This window comes from Drosophila subobscura, chromosome J (genome assembly GCF_008121235.1).
Source record: "Drosophila subobscura isolate 14011-0131.10 chromosome J, UCBerk_Dsub_1.0, whole genome shotgun sequence".
In the NCBI taxonomy this organism is placed as follows: Eukaryota; Metazoa; Arthropoda; class Insecta; order Diptera; family Drosophilidae; genus Drosophila; species Drosophila subobscura.
In genome coordinates this window covers 10868447-10885262 of record NC_048532.1, presented here as the reverse complement: position 1 = coordinate 10885262, position 16816 = coordinate 10868447, and the positions used below count along the sequence as shown (strand labels likewise).

Here is a 16816-nt window from a genome sequence, read left to right as displayed (position 1 = left end):
GCAGCAAGGACAACAATTCCATTCCGTTAATTCAAAAATAAAGCAGGCCCAAAGCATTCACTCTTCTTAGGTTTCATTTAAACACACAAAAAGGTTAATTTTTTTAGTTGCATTCCCCAATTAAGTATCAAATTTATTTCCATTATCCATAGCTATTTTTTTAACACCTGACTCCACTTAACCAGCGAGTCCTACATTAATCCTACGTTTATCTCGATGGAATAACAAAATCGAATCGAATCCATTCCAGCGAAACAGAAACAGTTATTCCACTTGAACGGATTCCATTGGTGATTTAATTTTCAACAACAAATTCCATTAAAAACATTTTGAAACAATTTTGATTATTGAAATGCCCAACTCACACTCAAATTCGATCAAATTCATGGTCATTTATGGTCAGATTCATATTTATTTTCTATCAGTCACATGGGAGGGAGAGTGCTGCCAAAGCATTTGGCAGCATTTCGCCTATTTAATTATCCAATTACAGTGGCAGCAGCGCAGCGAGAAATTAACTTAAACGGGAAAAACATTTCCCAGGCAGCACTTTAAAGCACTTCACGGCAAAAATGCATGCAAATTCATTGAAATGTGGTGGAAAATTGTGGGAGTGTAGGGCTGGAGACTGGGCGGCACACAAACATCGGTATTTGGTTGGATTTTTAGGCTATCGCTTTTTGCTGAATGCGGATTCGGTTTCGGTTTTGGTTTCGGATTCGGTTTGGTTTGCTGTCGATATTTTGTGCATTTTTAAGCCCTTCAACTGGAGGGTAGCCACGAATTTGTGAAGGCTAACTGCAACGCGGGGAAGGTACATATTGGATCTCCTTTTGTTTTAGAATAAATCACATATGCGGTCAGTGGCTCAGCCCTTCCCAGGCTCTGTCTAGACGTCACTGCTCCCAATTAAGGTCTCATCCGCAAGAGTATTTGCAACTTCGGTCATTCAAAATTCTCTTTTTTCCGCCAACACACGCATTTTTGCGGTCCATTAAAACAGTCAATGGCAGATGGAGCAGAGCAGAAGCAGAGCACAGACAGCGCAGCAGAAGCAGCAGACACCATCCACTGGGTGTCTGTGTATTGTATTGTAACTAATTTTGTGAAAATTGTCGCACGCAAGAAACGACAGCGACAACATCAGCACTAGCCGCAGCAGCAGCAACATCATCATCATCATCATCGGCTGCGATAGCATAACGGGCAGGGAAATTCATGGAAAAGCCGCCGACAAATATAGAAAACTCTACAAAAAAGACCAAAGCAGGGTCAAGTAAAAAGAGAGAGAGAGCGGGAGAGCGCGCGATCATCCGCTCTCTGCGCCGCTCTGACTAACGTCACCACATGTGTGCGGATGACTCACTCGCCAACGGCAGTGTGACTAATTTTCGAGAGGCGACTGTCGCTTTGGCTCTCTCTCTTGCTGTGGGGAGCGTGCGCAACGTACTCAGCGGCAGGTAGCTGGGCGCATTCGAGCAAGCGAGATGGCCTATGTTCAAGTGGTGCATGGCATACCCAACGCAGGTATGGGGTAACTCAGCAGGTCCGCTCGCTTCGCTTGCCGTAGAAAGAGATTTAGGCACCCGAAGAGCGTGGCCCAACCTATTATGACTGCTCCGTGGCCCACACAAAATATTTGGAGAGCGTCAAAGCTTTGGATTCTGTCAGCAATTTTCATTGCTTCTCCGCTCACTGAAGGCGTTTGGGTGTGTTTTGTCTGTGTTGCTGCTGGCCATCGATCGCATGCACTTCTGGAGGCACTTCTCCTCTCCTCCCTCTGTGCGGGCACTCAATTAATTCATTAACAAATATTTGCTTGTGAAAAAGAAGAACAGTGCCGTCACATATGCATTCTTTGCTGGAATAACTGTTGATCCACAATTGCAATCCACGAAACTGTGAGTGTTTGTGTGCGTGTTCGTGACTGTGTGTGTGCTGGTGCGTGAGCAAAAATTATTGTATAATCGCCAAAAAAAACTTTAAAACGCCAACGCGAGAGCGAAAAACTTGTTGAACGGCAGATCCCCGCACACCCCCGCAGAGCCAACGAACCAGCGAACCGACCAACCACCGAACCACCACCCACCAGCAATCTATAGACATAGATTCCACTCCACGGCAGCGACTACGTCATGCAGGCCATCAAGTGCGTTGTTGTTGGCGACGGAGCCGTGGGTAAGACCTGCCTCCTGATCAGCTACACGACCAATGCCTTCCCCGGAGAATACATCCCCACGGTGTTTGACAATTACTCGGCCAACGTGATGGTGGATGCCAAGCCGATCAATCTGGGACTGTGGGATACGGCCGGGCAGGAGGATTACGATCGGCTGCGTCCGCTCTCCTACCCACAGACGGATGTCTTCCTCATCTGCTTCTCGCTGGTCAATCCCGCCTCCTTCGAGAACGTGCGCGCCAAGTGGTTCCCGGAGGTGCGTCACCACTGCCCCAGTGTGCCCATCATTCTGGTGGGCACCAAGCTGGATCTGCGCGATGACAAGGCTACCATTGAGAAGCTCAAGGACAAGAAGCTGACGCCCATCACATATCCGCAGGGACTGGCCATGGCCAAGGAGATCGGATCTGTCAAGTATCTGGAGTGCTCTGCCCTGACCCAGAAGGGCCTGAAGACGGTCTTCGATGAGGCCATTCGCTCTGTGCTTTGTCCGGTGGTGCGCAAGCCCCCGCGTCCCAGGTGCAGGCTGCTGTAGGGCGGCGACGACAACAAAGAGAGCGAGCGAGCGAGCGAGAGAGAGAGAGAACAAAGTGCAGAAAACTCTTTTTTGCAAAAAGAAAACAAAAAAAGAAACATAAAATAATGCATGGGTTTACAGTTACAGCTAATGTACGTGTGAGAGAGCGTGTCAGAGTGATTTAATGAGAGCGGAAGAGAGCGTGAATGTGTGTGTGAGTGAGACAAGCTGTGTTAAAACAAGGTGAGGCGTTCAAGCACCTTAAAAAAAAGGAAAATAAAAGAGAGAGTGGCAAAGAAAATCATCAACTCGATCGGGGGAAATGGAATGCCTCACCTTATAAAGAAATACCAGCGTAATTTTTGGTTTTTATTGTCAGCTTTATGTGTGGTGTGTGCAGCAGCAGCAGCAGCAGCAGAAATAATCATTGAGAGTGCATCCAGCAGGGCAAAGCGGGGGGCCAGAGGACCGAGCACCCACTCATGACTGTGTGTGGTTTGTGTGTGTGAGACAATGGGTGTCTCAGGCAGCAGAAAATGTATGACAAATCAAATAAAATTAATTGTAAATAAATCTAGATACACGCCAACACACACACGCACACACCGCACAACACTGACATTGCAGGAGATAAGAGCCCGTTGGGGAGCCCCGCCCAACGCCTATCATCGACCAATCTGGGGTGGGATATTTGTGGGGAACTTTCAGTTTTAGTTTTGTATTTTTTTGCATTTCGTTTATATAACGCGTGAATAATGTCTGAATTATGTATGATTAATGCCACAACTAAAGCCCCCATTTAGCACTACTTTTGATGTTAATTGATCCACTGATATATTTATAACCTGATTTTTAACGAGTTTGCCAAATTGTTTTTACCAACCAGAACCCTAATTTATATACAATACAATATATTAACCATAATTTACTACTAAAGTGTAATGTTAATAAACAACAATACCATTGTAAAAAGCAAATTGAATAAAACGCATTTCGAGTGAATTATTTGGAATGCAAGTGGATTTGGGCAGCAGTGCACAACTTTTATACGGGGCACTCAGTACTACATCTGCACTTTAGCGGTTATTTGCAGGTCATCTACATCAACAACACTCTCACACCAACACGCTCCTTTAGCTCGCCACCCTCCCCAAAACATGACTGCAGAGTCGCGGCAGAGTCAGCGGCAGAGGCAGCGGCAGAGGCAGCGGCAGAGGCAGAGGCAGTGACGTGTCAGGGGGCCAGGCCATAAACAGCGCGAAGCAGAGTGTGAATGCTGCGGGACGGGGTGGGTTTGGCCACTGCAAACTAATTTTTTTCATTGTGGCTATAATAATGATCCAATCGGATCCCAATTTGGTGATCTGATAGATATGGTCATTCCCTACGGAATGGCGTTTTTAGTTTTCTGTTATCTTCAAAATTGTAGATTTGGGAGGTTTTCGCCCTTTGCGGGGGCGGAAGGGGGGGGGGCTCATTTTTTGAAATACACTGGTTTCAGTGTGAGCATACAGCAGTCTGGTGCCAAAATTTGGTGGCTCTAGCTCTTATAGTCTCTGAGAACTAGCCGACAAACAAGACGGACGGACGGACAGACGGACAGACGGACAGACAGACATGGCTCAATCGACTCGGCTATTGATGCTGATCAAGAATATATATACTTTATGGGGTCGGAAACGTTTCCTTCTGTGCGTTACATACAACCGTTATCCGCACAAATACAATATACCCTATTTACTCTTCGAGTACCGGGTATAAAAATGTTTATCAGATTTTTGCCGGCAAATTATACTCTGGAGAACATTTTTCTCTGAAAAAAACAGCATACTTTCAGGTGGCTGCCACAAATGCCATCCACATCAGAACTCTAATCTTATCGTCACAAATTCTGATAATTATTTCCGATTGCCGTACGACCGGATGTCCAGAATCCCCTTTTGTCACCGTTCACTAAGCAATTTGCCAGGGCATAATCATAAACAATATTCGCTCCCCATCAGTCACGGCATATTTTGCTGTTGCCAATTTCTATCTATATTTCGATTGTCATAATGAGCGAAAGCGACAACGTCGACAACCGCCAGCTGCTGATTGATTGCCCCATGGCAGAAGCACAAGCGGAGGGGTGGAGGTGCTGAGGTGTGGAGGTGGGCGGTGGGCGTTGTGTAGAGGTGGACTAGTGGGTGGCACGAATGTGGCGCTGATGTGGGTTGGGGGCTGGCAGGGCAGAGTGTGTGTGCCGAGAATGTCAGTGGGCTATGGCTCGTTAGCGGTTGCGAGGGATCTAGAGGTGGCATCGTGCATCACATATTCAGGCAGCCAAGTCCGAATTCGATTCTTTTGATTTTAATTTCAACAGCTAATCAAATTCAGTATAATTATCTTTATCTATCACCAAAGATTGTCAACAAATACACGCGGGGAAACACTTTTTTTGTAGATAACACATGTATTTATAGCAGGGCTCGGCACGGCCCTATCCCATGGGTGCGGGACAAGGCGCTGCTGCTGCGCTGCCGGTACACCGACAGTATAAAAAAGCAGCAGAGCTTCGTATGGCTTCGGCAATGCGACTTCGGCACTTTTTGTCTCGTTTTCACACCAGATACAGAACGAAAATGGCATCAGTTGCTGATCAGCCGTCGACAAAGCAAGATCACGCTACGCAACTATTGAATGCCACACTGTAAGAAAACATGCTCAATGAGAAGGAACAACAAATCTTTTTATTTTTCCAAATGATAGATGACAATGCGCAATGCATAATACGCGATTATGTTACGTGCAGTTGTGCTTAATAATTGTATTCATTTTTGTCATATATTCTTTAAAATTTTTATTGTTTTGCTTAAAATTTGTGTTTCTCTTGAAAGTTTCAACACGAAATAATTGCAGCTTGTTTCGCCCAGTGTAAAGCAAGAAACCGGTTTCGGCGTAGGCATCTTCGTGTTTTAGCTACACACACAAGCGTACTGCACTGTATGGGTGCCGAGCCCTGATTTATAGGAATTTGTAATTAAATTTGACTGAATTTCAGTGAATTAAGCGAATACCCAAATTACGCAGCCACATTCAAGCCATAAACGTTCAGCCAAACCTTCAAGAATCCGGTGTGTACTGCTTTCAGAATAGGCTGCTCTCAGCTTCTCAGTGACTACATTTTCGTGCTTTCATGCCCTGCACGGACTCTCACGAAGCACATCCCCGTGGCCATCTCTAGTTGCATCGCTCTTCCCAGTGTGAAATTGACAAATAATTACGTAAGGCAACCTGCTGTTCCGCCTCCTCAGAAGTGGAGAGTTCCCCACACCCTCCACTCTCTTACGCACAAAAGCGTCTCAAAGCAATTCAATGCCAGGCACTGCCTCTGATGGATGTGCTGCTGGTTCCACCGCTGTCCTGCTGCCTGCTGCCTGCCGCCCACCATTTTTGTGTGTGACGCGACGAATCGCATAATTGACCCACATTGTGAGCAAACATCTCTGCCAGAAGAGAGATATAATCGTACGCGTACAGAGACTGCACTCTATGCACTAAAGTCAATTTAATTAGCATAAACATTCCCAGAGCGTCTGGGAACTGAAACATGCACCTTTGGCACTCGACTGCGCTGCTTGTGGGGCGGCGGCGGATTATGTGAAGGCGTTGACGAAGGTGGCGATGACAGGCGTGGAATTTACAGAGAATACCTTGTTACATGCACCATGTTGCAGCCCCTTTTTAACTCGTACATTGTATGTGTGCGGAACATTGATTTGAATTAATGTCAATTTTTGTATAATAAAATAAAAATACTTTTGGCCAACAACAATGTTGGGTGTTAGCTGCTGAAGTTCCCTTTAATTTTTAACAATTACAGACATCAAAGGTGTGCTCTTTATAAACATAAATCAATCCTCCACAGAACCATTGTTATATTCTATAATTTTTCAGACCTATCTCTGATTCATGAACAATCTTCAATGCACTGCAATGGAATTACGCAGCGAACTTCTCTGCTTTTCGTTTGAATTTCGAATCTAAACAATTCCAGATAATCAAATTCAGAGATAAATAAAGCGAAAAATGCACAGAAATAAAAGAGTTTCGAGAGCAATAAGTGGTTGCCAGATAAATGATAAAGAGATTTAAATTCAACTTAAAATTCGTGGCTCCATCCACGAGTTAGTCCCCTGATTATAGCCACCATCTAATCGGAAAATGGCAAAACTGCCCACTGCAAATCCACTGACAAGTGGCCCATAATCAGTTGCCAACTGCCAAATGTAAATGCAAATGCCAAATGCCAAATGCCAAATGCCAAATGCCAAAAGGTATGCACTGCATGCGTGAAATTAAAAGGTTCCCCAGGGGCGGCAGGACCGGAACGAATTGCCTACACAATTTGGCCGCCGTTCAGTCGGTTAACAATTTGGCTAAATCAATTATACGCACAACGCACAATGCGAATTCACATGTTTTAATTGAGAGATTTTCCAGGCAAGCTGTGCGAGTAAGTACATAGAAATGGAAAGGCAGAAAGCAGCTAAGGAAAAATTTAATACGAAAATTGCTGAACCCAAAGCGAGGCGAAAGAATTCATAGAGCTGGCCACAAATTTCCAACAAAATGCCAATAAAATACGCTCCAGCGCAGAAATTCCATTGCACATAAGGCAGAAGGTAAATTCTGAAAGAGGAGGGCAGGGAAATTGGGCGGGGTGAGGCTACAAATATTTCACACTTCCGCCTGGCAGCTAAAAAGAGAGTGGTGGGGCCACCTGAACCTCTGGGCCACCATCGTGGCAGCAGCGTCTGTCAGCGATGCCAACAGGATATGACAAGCTCGACCATGGACTCTGCTCTGCTCTCTCCACTCCTCTCCTGCCCCACCTGGCATATTTCAGCATACTTCCAGCGGCAACTTCCTGCCAGAACACATTGCAAATTATTATGTGAGCTTTGGTACGAGGGGGACAGGAGGGTTGGGCATCCAAAAATTGCCAAATGGCTGTTGCTTTTGGCTGACGATGGCACAACAAATGAAACATGGAACGGATGCTGGAATTTGGGTAACATCTTGCAGGGAAGACACCAGCAGACACACACACAATTTGGTTCCAATTCCAGCGGCAAAAATTCAAAGATAAAAAATCTTTAAAAATAAATGAAAGGCTCCATGTAAGTTGCCATCAAATATTAGCCCAAGTGATAGTCCGACAATTGTTATAAATGTTCGATACCATCATGGACAAGACAGGACACAAGCGAACAGCATCATCCAATGGCCAGCCAACAAGTTTTGTGGCATAGCCAATATCCGCTGCAGGGACAAGGCACACACTGCCACAGCGCACACAGATATCTTCTTTGGACTTGTTATTGATAATCTTTGTCAGCAGGGCCTGACGTGAGCTTCGACAACAGCCAAACAATAAAAAAAGGAAGAGTCATGGCGGCTGGCGACTGGTGGTTTCATACAGGACACGGCCGGAGGAGTAATGAACCGAGGCACGCCACAGACCGGCGACGTATGCAGTCGTGTTTGTACGGGGCGATCGATGCAGGCTGCAAGTGGAGGAGTCGAGGAGTCGTGGAGTCGTGGAGTCGAGTGTATTAAAAACAAAGTCACAATGTGTGTCGCCTCCTGCATCCTTGTGCCCAACGTTGTCGTTGCCAAAGTCAATGAACAGGGACACGGACAGGGACACGGACAGACACACAGTTACCGACACGGACACGGACACGGACACGGACACGGCATATGGACTGTGTGGAACTGCGGAGCAGACAGGATATGAAGCGTGTGCAAAAGTTTGCCACAATTAGGATGCGGATGCTGCCTCTCTGCCGGTCCGACGCTGGCTCAATAAAAAACTTTAAAGTTGCGCTTAAATATGCATTCCATAATTCATGGCCCACAAGGCGCCACAACGATTTGCAGTCTGACTTGACAGCAGCACGTTTCCGCCATTTTGTGTGCTGTGCTGCCAACTTGTTGCATGCCGCATTTGAATGCCCACAAAAGAGGCCTGACAGCCAGACAGAGCGGAGGGGAAAACCCACCATGGGCCTGGGGAATGTTGACATCCCGAACATGCTGAAATTTCCGCTCTCGACGATGGCGAACAACGCGCGTTGCCACAAGCTAAAAACTTGCCACAGTCTGACATTCAAAACGTCGACAACGCCTACACCCAAGCACCCAGCCATCCATCTATCCATTCCCCGCGTCACCTGTGTGCAGGTGTGCATTCTGTTTTGGGTTGGGAAAGGAATGGGGCGGCTTTTCATTTTCAATTAAATACAATTACATCCACCAACTGTCAGGTTCTTTCAGTTAATAATGAAAAATGCATTGAAAATGCGGTCCCAAATCCATGGGAGAAAGACACTCGATGGCAGGGGGCAGGGCTGACTCAGGGGCAGCACTTGGAAGCGCCTCAGGTAGCATCCACCCAAGGTGTTTTTGTCTATATTTTCTCCCAATTTTTATCTCAGTTTTTTCCTTAGTTTTTTCTCTATTTTTGAGCACTTTCCCCCCAGCTCCCCGCTTTCTGTAACACAGTTCAAAGATTTTTCCTTATTCTTTGGCTTATTTACGCACGTTTTGCGCTTTATAAATATTTAACAAAAATACACAAAAAGCAGAGATGCATGCCGCCAGTCAAAGGTTTCTATTTAGATTTGCATAAAATAAATGCTACGTAAATAAATATAATTCTTAAGGTGGCACCCGCAAGGCGAAATAAAATCCAATCAAATGAATTTACTTTTTGATTATAATTCTTTTGCTATAAACACTGGATCTAGAGCAGTCGGAATTCATTCCCTCACGGCGCAGATTGACATTAATTGTTCAAAGTGAAGCGAAAATGTCGACGGGGCAGGGAGAGATAAATGGGAAAATTCCTTTGAAAGTATAACCATTTAATTGGTAAGATAAATGGGTGCCCATCCGCATGGATTATAGTTAGCAGAAATCAGGGAAATCTCTGAGTATTTTCTACACTGCCAAATCCAACATTTGCTGACTTATTTCAGTCAAAACATGTCACAGCCACCCACTAAATTATTCAAATATGTGTAACACCAACCCGAAAAAGCTCTTGCATTTGACACGATTTCTGGGAGTTACTTTTCCCCGCCCTCAAACAACTCTCGAAGGACACTTTATCAGCGCTCGCGAGGGCTTAAACAATTGTCGCAAATGGAGCCTCGCGCGCCGCTAAGTGGTTTTATTTTAAATCTTTCACGTTCATAACATCACAAAATGAAGGGGAGTTGAGGGAAAATCTGCTGCCTGGCTGCCTTATGACAACAAGTTGCTTGCGACTCGTCTAAAGCCCAAGAGCAGTCGCAACAATTGTGTTGTGAGCGGAATAATTTGGTTTTTCTGTTTTTTTCCCCGCTTTTCTTTCTCTCCAACTGTTTGCTGAATGTCAGTCTTCATTTGTCAGGCACTCGGCAATGCCAGGGCCAGAGTTACCAGAGGCAGCCAGCACCCAGCTTAAGTGGCTTCATTGTCTGCTGGCTACAGATGGAACAGATTTGTGCTACAGATATATACGAGTCCATATTTAGATCTAAGCTTTAAGGACTCTGTTAGCTGCAGTGAGTTCCCCCGTTGTTCATTCCCTTTTGATGGACGTTTAAATTGCAGCGGAAATTGTAAAAAATTTCCACCAGAGACATGCCAAGGCACTCCACGACTGCCTGTCGATTGTTCGTCGATTCGTTCTGTGGGGATCCTATAAATATTTATTATGCACTTTCAAGGACTAATTCTGATTAATTTATCAATCGATTTAGCCGACGAGCCTTGACATGAAATGTCAGACGCTCGATTTATGGCCCAAACATTACGAGCATTGCCTCATTGCTAATTATTTGGCATTTATCGTGGAGCTTTGGCTGCTTCAAGCTGGAATCAATGAAAACCTCCTCCTCCGCATGGCAACAAAAGCCAAATAAAAATAAAAATCGAATGAAAGTGAATTTCACGCCATTGGCCAGGCCAAAGCGACTTCCTGGCAGGAAGGCATCAATCAGAACGGAAAGAGACTACCGCACACATATTTATGAGCCACCACCCCCAGCCATGGCGTATGCGTAATATTTGACGCGATTTTCTGTGGCTTGTGCGCAGAAAACACTCAAGAGTTTGACCCTTGCCCCGAGGCTAGATGAATATTCATTGGTACACAGAAAGGAAAGACAATAAAACTCATGCATTAATGGGATAGAAGCTGAAAGCATTACTTTTAGTGGGTAAAAATCGAATGAACTTCCTTGAACTTTCCAGCAAAGTCTGCAAACGTTTGCCATTGCATGGGCATTAAATAGAGACACAGAATAAGCTCTGCCAATTCAGCTGTTAGTTTAAACTACATTCCGAAATAGTTTTAGTTCGATTTAAATAAATAATCGCAACCGACGCGACAGCTGCTGTCCCACAAAGGAATGCTAATCAGGTGGTGCCAGATGCCAGAGGGAAGCCAGAGCAGTGGGATTATCGACCCGTTCTTCCGGTGTTCGTGCTCCCTAAGCTCTAATTGAACTCTTTTTAGTTGCAGTCCCTTCTCTGCTTTAGTTCCTCATTGCTGCCAAATGGAGCGTGTGAATGCTCTGCCACCCTCCTCTTTGGCGTACGACCTTGTGGGGTGCCTGTGGCAGGCCATCTTGTTCAACTCAAACCGCAATTGGCTGTTACATTAACCCACACAATCCACAGCTCATAAATTAGCAGGCATCTCAGCACCTGCGTAGCTTGCAGTTGCCATTTGCAGTTGCACATGCAGCAATACGCAGATACACAAGGCAGAGGTGGAGGCAGATGGCTTTAATATGCCTGGAATTTTACCTCAGAATTTGATTTTGAATGCAGCCAAAGATTTGAATAGTTTTAGATGAAAAGTTAATTCACGGCGTACGGGGAGGGAGGCCTTTGATACACGAAAACTGCATACAAGAGGACGTGCAATGAGGTGTGAGCAGGAAGCAGGGCAGGAGAGTGGGCAAAGGTGAAATGAGGTGAAGGTGAGCTGCCACTTGCGTGCATAGTCCTAGCCATATGATCTTTTTCAGCATGCAAAATAGTTTTCCGTAGCAGTTTTTGGTCGGGGCGACGACGACAAAGTTGTTGAAATTTTTATAATATTATTACAATTCCGGAAGAAAGTCGAACAGAGCTGCAAACCAGAACAGAACCCATTCTAAGTGGAATTCCTGGCATAAATTAGACGCACATAAATAAACAGCATTGAGATCTCTAGTCAGAGGCCAAAGATGAATCAGTTTCATGATTTGGAAGCCCCACCCATCTGTTTGTGTGACCTGCTGGAGGCAGAAACACAAAAGTTACCGAAAGCAATTAAATGGCCATAAAGTTTTCTCACACGCATCAACGATATATACATCAGAGCCATAAACCATAAACACTACATAATCGCCGTGTACTCTCGTTCTGTTGTCTATTTATCTGGGCAATCGTCACCTGTGAAAAACTCTAATCGCGCTGCACATATGCGGCCAGCCAAGGATAAGCCGTTTCCTGTTTGTGGATAGTTTGTTGATGAACAAAGTTCGATAAAGTAAACGATCCTGCGATATTTTCAGCTGATGATGATGCCTGCTAATGATGTAAATAGAAATTCCATACGATATGGGCACTAGCCAATTGATTTTATTATCCATTGCCCCCACTCTGTGTGACGTTCAATAAATAGGGAATACGTTTTTAATAAACAAAATGTGACAGCAGGCGACAGCAGTTACAGTTTGCCATTTCCACTGGCAAATGGGTGTAAGAGCCGACTACATTCATCGGCACTAACAACGCGACGCGGCCATAACCGAAAAAAAAACTAATAGCCATAAATGTGGGGATTTCTAACCAAAAACAGGCCGTAAAAATTTCACGAGTGGAGGAGGGATAGACCCAGACCGAGACCGAGACCGCTCCCTGTGCCGCCGTGTGTTTAACAACATGTTAACATGTTTGACTATCGCAATGAACCAACCTTTCCGTTCCATTCCGTCTGCGGGCGGGGGACGAGGCCGTAAATCAGGCAATCGACTGTGAGCCGCAAGCGAAACACACAAAGCTCCTGCCCTCTCCCGCTCGCACGTTACCCCACAGGAGCCAACATTTTGTGGTCTGGCGGCCCATAATATGATTTAACTTGCGGTTAAATGTTCGTTTGCATTTGTTTTGTTTACCGTCAACGACTTTTTGGTTTGTTTTTGCACCTCATTTGGGGATATTTGTAAGTATTTGTATTTTGGGATTGTAATTCATGAATGAAGTGCTTTGATTGGTAATTCATTGATTCGAGAATTTAGATCTTTGTATCATAAGAAATGCACCAAAAATGATGAGAAAAATTGCCAATTGGTTAAATTATTGAAGCAGCTAAAGATTAGTGACACTTTTCTAGGGAGTTGCCCATTCGAAACTAAAAGTTTTTCCGCCTGATCAAAAAAGAGTACTTGCCGTCTGCGCATTCCGCTCTTTGTTGCGATTTTGTTGCGGAAATTGCATCTTTCTCTCTCTGCAATTAACAAGCATCCAACGATCGGATCTGTCCCTACAAATATCCATTGTTTCACCTCTACCCCTTGCCCCTGCTCTGCTTCGTTCTGTCTTATTCCGTTCTTTTCTGCCTCCTTTTCTCTCATTTCTCTCTCCACTCGGACGGCCTGGCTGTCTGCCTCGTTATTATGCTGTTATTTATATTTCAGCGCGAATTGCGCCCTGCCTCCTGGTGCCTTCCTCCCCGAATGTTGCACAATTTTGATTTTTTGTATACTTTTGTTGGTTTTTGTGTCATCAAACATGTTGCGTGTCTTGCCGCCGTGTGCAATTTAACCGCTGACTGCTGCAAGGGGCTGTGCAGGGGTCGGGCAAGGGCTGCAAAACTTTCGCCACGTAAATGATTTGTTTTGTCAATTATTTTGTTAGCCCAAACATGCAACATGCAAAAAAGCAAACAAAACAAAACGAGGGAAATATCGTCTCTCAGCTGATAACATCAAAACAAGGGACTCGAATGAACCCACGGGAAATGACTTTGCGCCCATTTTGTCGTTGTTTCAGTTGTTAATTGGGAAGGCGTGGCTGGACAAATTGCATCTAGATAAATAGACAAATTCATTCGGAAGGGGAAAAACAAAGCTGAACCACACCAAGAGGAAGTCTGAACTGATTGGAGGAAGTAACAGAACGGATCGTGATTGTATCTGGATCGGATCAACTTTGGCCATCTGCTTGGAGAAGTGCGCGTCCCGCGTCCGCTTCCACTTGCATAAATATATATCGCCATGGCAGAAAGCTAAAGACAGATTAAATAAAAATCGTAGAACACATGTGCACTCGTTGTTGTTCTGCTCTCAATTTTCAAATTAAAAATAATGCACATTTGTTTTGTCCGCATAAAAAACAACTATAAAGTCGGGGGGCAGTATGGGGAATAGAGTACTTCATGTGGGGCTGATGGGGGGAACATACACAGAAATCTGTTTTTTCTGAACAGGCAATTGAGTGATGGATGGATTGCCAATGGCCCCTGCCGCACCATTTCCATTTGGCTCTTGCTTTTTGCTTTTATTTTCTTTTTTGTTCTATGTCTTTTCTTAATTAACATGCGCCATGCGCTGGGGTTTTGGCTTTTTGGTTTTTTGCTGTGACAAATATTTCGGTGGGAGGGAATACATATTTATAGGGTCTGACGTTAGAGTTTTACCTTAGATTTGGAGCTGGAAACAGTTGGTAACTCTCACTCTCAAAAACTCTCACACACACAAGTGAATTTGAATCGAATTTGATGGTGCGGCTGGTTGCTGATATAATTCATTTGCTAATGATGCGCCTGGCTAGAGCACACAATTTCCCAATTCATTGCACTAAATTTTGTGGCACTAATTGCACTTAGCCGCAATCGCGATAACTCAAAATAACACACTCGCGGCACACACACTGGGCACTAGGCACTGGGCACTGGCAGAGACTACTAGCACGGGGGGGGAGGCGAAAGCACTCAAAAGTTCCAAATATTATTCTCAAAACTCAAAAACGTCACACAAATCGTTCCTCAAAAACAGTTCTTTCAGTTCTGTGTTTTTTTTTGCGCGAGCAGAGCGAAAATACGTCCGTTACAGCGTGTGGGCCAACGAAAACTGAAACGAAGGCTACACGCGAGTGCAGTGTAAAGCAAAGGCAAAAGCAAACGCAAAGGCAAAGGCAAACACAGGCCGATGATGGTTCGATGGTTCGTTCGCTCGGCTGCTGTCGGTCGTCGTGCTGCCAAAAGCCGGCAAAACAAAATGTAAATAACGGTTGTATGCATTGTGTGGGTTTGCTGGAGCGGGGGCGGGGTGGGGGGGAGGGTAGTGCCAGAACAGCCGGCTTTTGGTTGAGCTTTGGCAGATTTTACGCTTTCGCTAGTACCGAAAAGCGACTAAGCGCCAGACGAATGGGCATACCATCAGCATCGTTCCAGCTCCGCGCCTGCTCCAGCCCAGCCACAGCTCTCTCGTTCTGTTTGCTTTGCGGCTTTTTGGGGTTGTTGGAGAACATGTCTGTGCATGTCTGTGCGTGTCTGTGCGCGTTTGTTTGTATACACTTCGGCTTTGGCCTGCAATTGGCGGGAAACTTTTGTGGATCGCATTGGCATTGTAGCAACATGCGATGTGTTTTAGATGAAACATTTATTTTAAAGCTAACGAGAACAAAAACAGTCTGACCGTTACTACTTAATTATCTAATAAATATTATAATTTGTGTGTATTTATCACCCATTTCTTTGCACTAAATTGAATTCATTTCATGCCTTGGCAACATGTTGCTGGGCCAAATGTTGCCAGCGTGTATTGCTCATGCGCCGTGCCATACCCATTTCTTTGTTGTTTTTCTTTTGACCCTCCCCCTCTCTGCCAGTGCGCCCCGTGCCTTTGCTTATGGCCAATCCATTGCCTATCCCAACCAACAAGAGCGACCGCCTAACGCTACCCAAGTGACAACCTTTCAGTTTTATCGCCTCTACATGGGTGTGTGGATTGTAAGTGTGTTCGTGTACGCCTGTGTGTGTGTGTGTGTGCTTAAATAATGTAACAGTAAATTAGCGTGTTTGACACACTGGGGGCGTGGCCAACGGTGCGTGCCAGGAGCAAATTCAATCAAGTTAATATTTGTAATTTGAAGATGAGCAAAAGATAAAAGAGAAGAAACTCTGTTGCCAGGCTGACCTCGAGACAGATTCACTTTTAATGATCCACTGCTCGAATTTGAACTTTGAAGATTATCCAGATGGAGTTGAGTGAAGTTTGCCAAGAGTACGAAGGGGAATTAATTTGAAATTAAAGTTTAAATTTAGAATTTCTATTAGGATTAGCAGAAATTAAATTCCAGAGTAATTATTGCCTGGGAAATGATAAAAACACTTCAAAGGAACAGTCTAAGTCCTTTTAGGAATTAAAAATTTGTTTTGAATGTAAATTTCTGCTTTTCAATCATTCACACTAATAATTACCAGTCAATATTCATCCCTTTTTAGACACACTAATTAACAAATCCATTACCCATTACAACATTCTGCGTTTCATTAAATCATAATATTCGAAAAATACACCTTCATTAGGAGTGATTATAAACGCATTCAGTTGATTGAATCAAATTATTTACGATTTTTGTGTTGCTGTATAAAATCGGGCGGAAAAAATGTACAATATTTTTTCTATGACCGTCCCTGGCCAATTACAAGTTACAACAACAATGAGCATCCGCTATGTTTTGCCCCACTAAAAATATACTCAACAAAAACAGGGAAAACCAAAAAAGAAAAACTAAGCAGAAAATACATAGTCAAAGCCAACAAATAATTAAGTCTGAATGTCTAGAGATAAATGTACTCATTAGGCCAGATATTATAACAATATTTGATGGCTAAAATTATTAAAGAGAGAAAAACATAAAATAAAATTCTTTGAATAATTTAATTTGATAATTTCTAGGTATTTCCATCATAACATTTTCTACCCTTTAGTACCCCGAACTTACCCTGCACAAAAAAGGAAATAATGCTGCCGAAAAACAACCAAAAAAAGCTAAAGAATAATAAACAAGCGTACGAGCCGAATTGT

General features: G+C 44.3%; 2 protein-coding genes across 2 annotated transcripts in view; one reads left to right on the top strand and one right to left on the bottom strand.

Moving 5' to 3' along the window:
* Positions 1–14863, bottom strand: part of LOC117895600 (probable nuclear hormone receptor HR38) — a 32041-nt gene extending 17178 nt beyond the window's left edge. Inside the window, 1 exon segment of the mRNA XM_034803348.1 lies at positions 14422–14863. The gene's annotated coding sequence lies outside the window, so the exon portion shown is untranslated.
* Positions 1678–2967, top strand: LOC117895609 (ras-related protein Rac2). The gene has a single exon (XM_034803357.1). It carries the CDS (start codon positions 2136–2138, stop codon positions 2712–2714), a length of 579 nt encoding a protein of 192 aa, XP_034659248.1. The 5' UTR covers positions 1678–2135; the 3' UTR covers positions 2715–2967.
* Positions 14864–16816: the final 1953 nt, after the last annotated feature.

Excerpts from the sequence above, each read along its gene's own strand:
- LOC117895609 (XM_034803357.1), top strand. The coding sequence starts at position 2,136 with ATGCAGGCCATCAAGTGCGTTGTTGTTGGCGACGGAGCCGTGGGTAAG.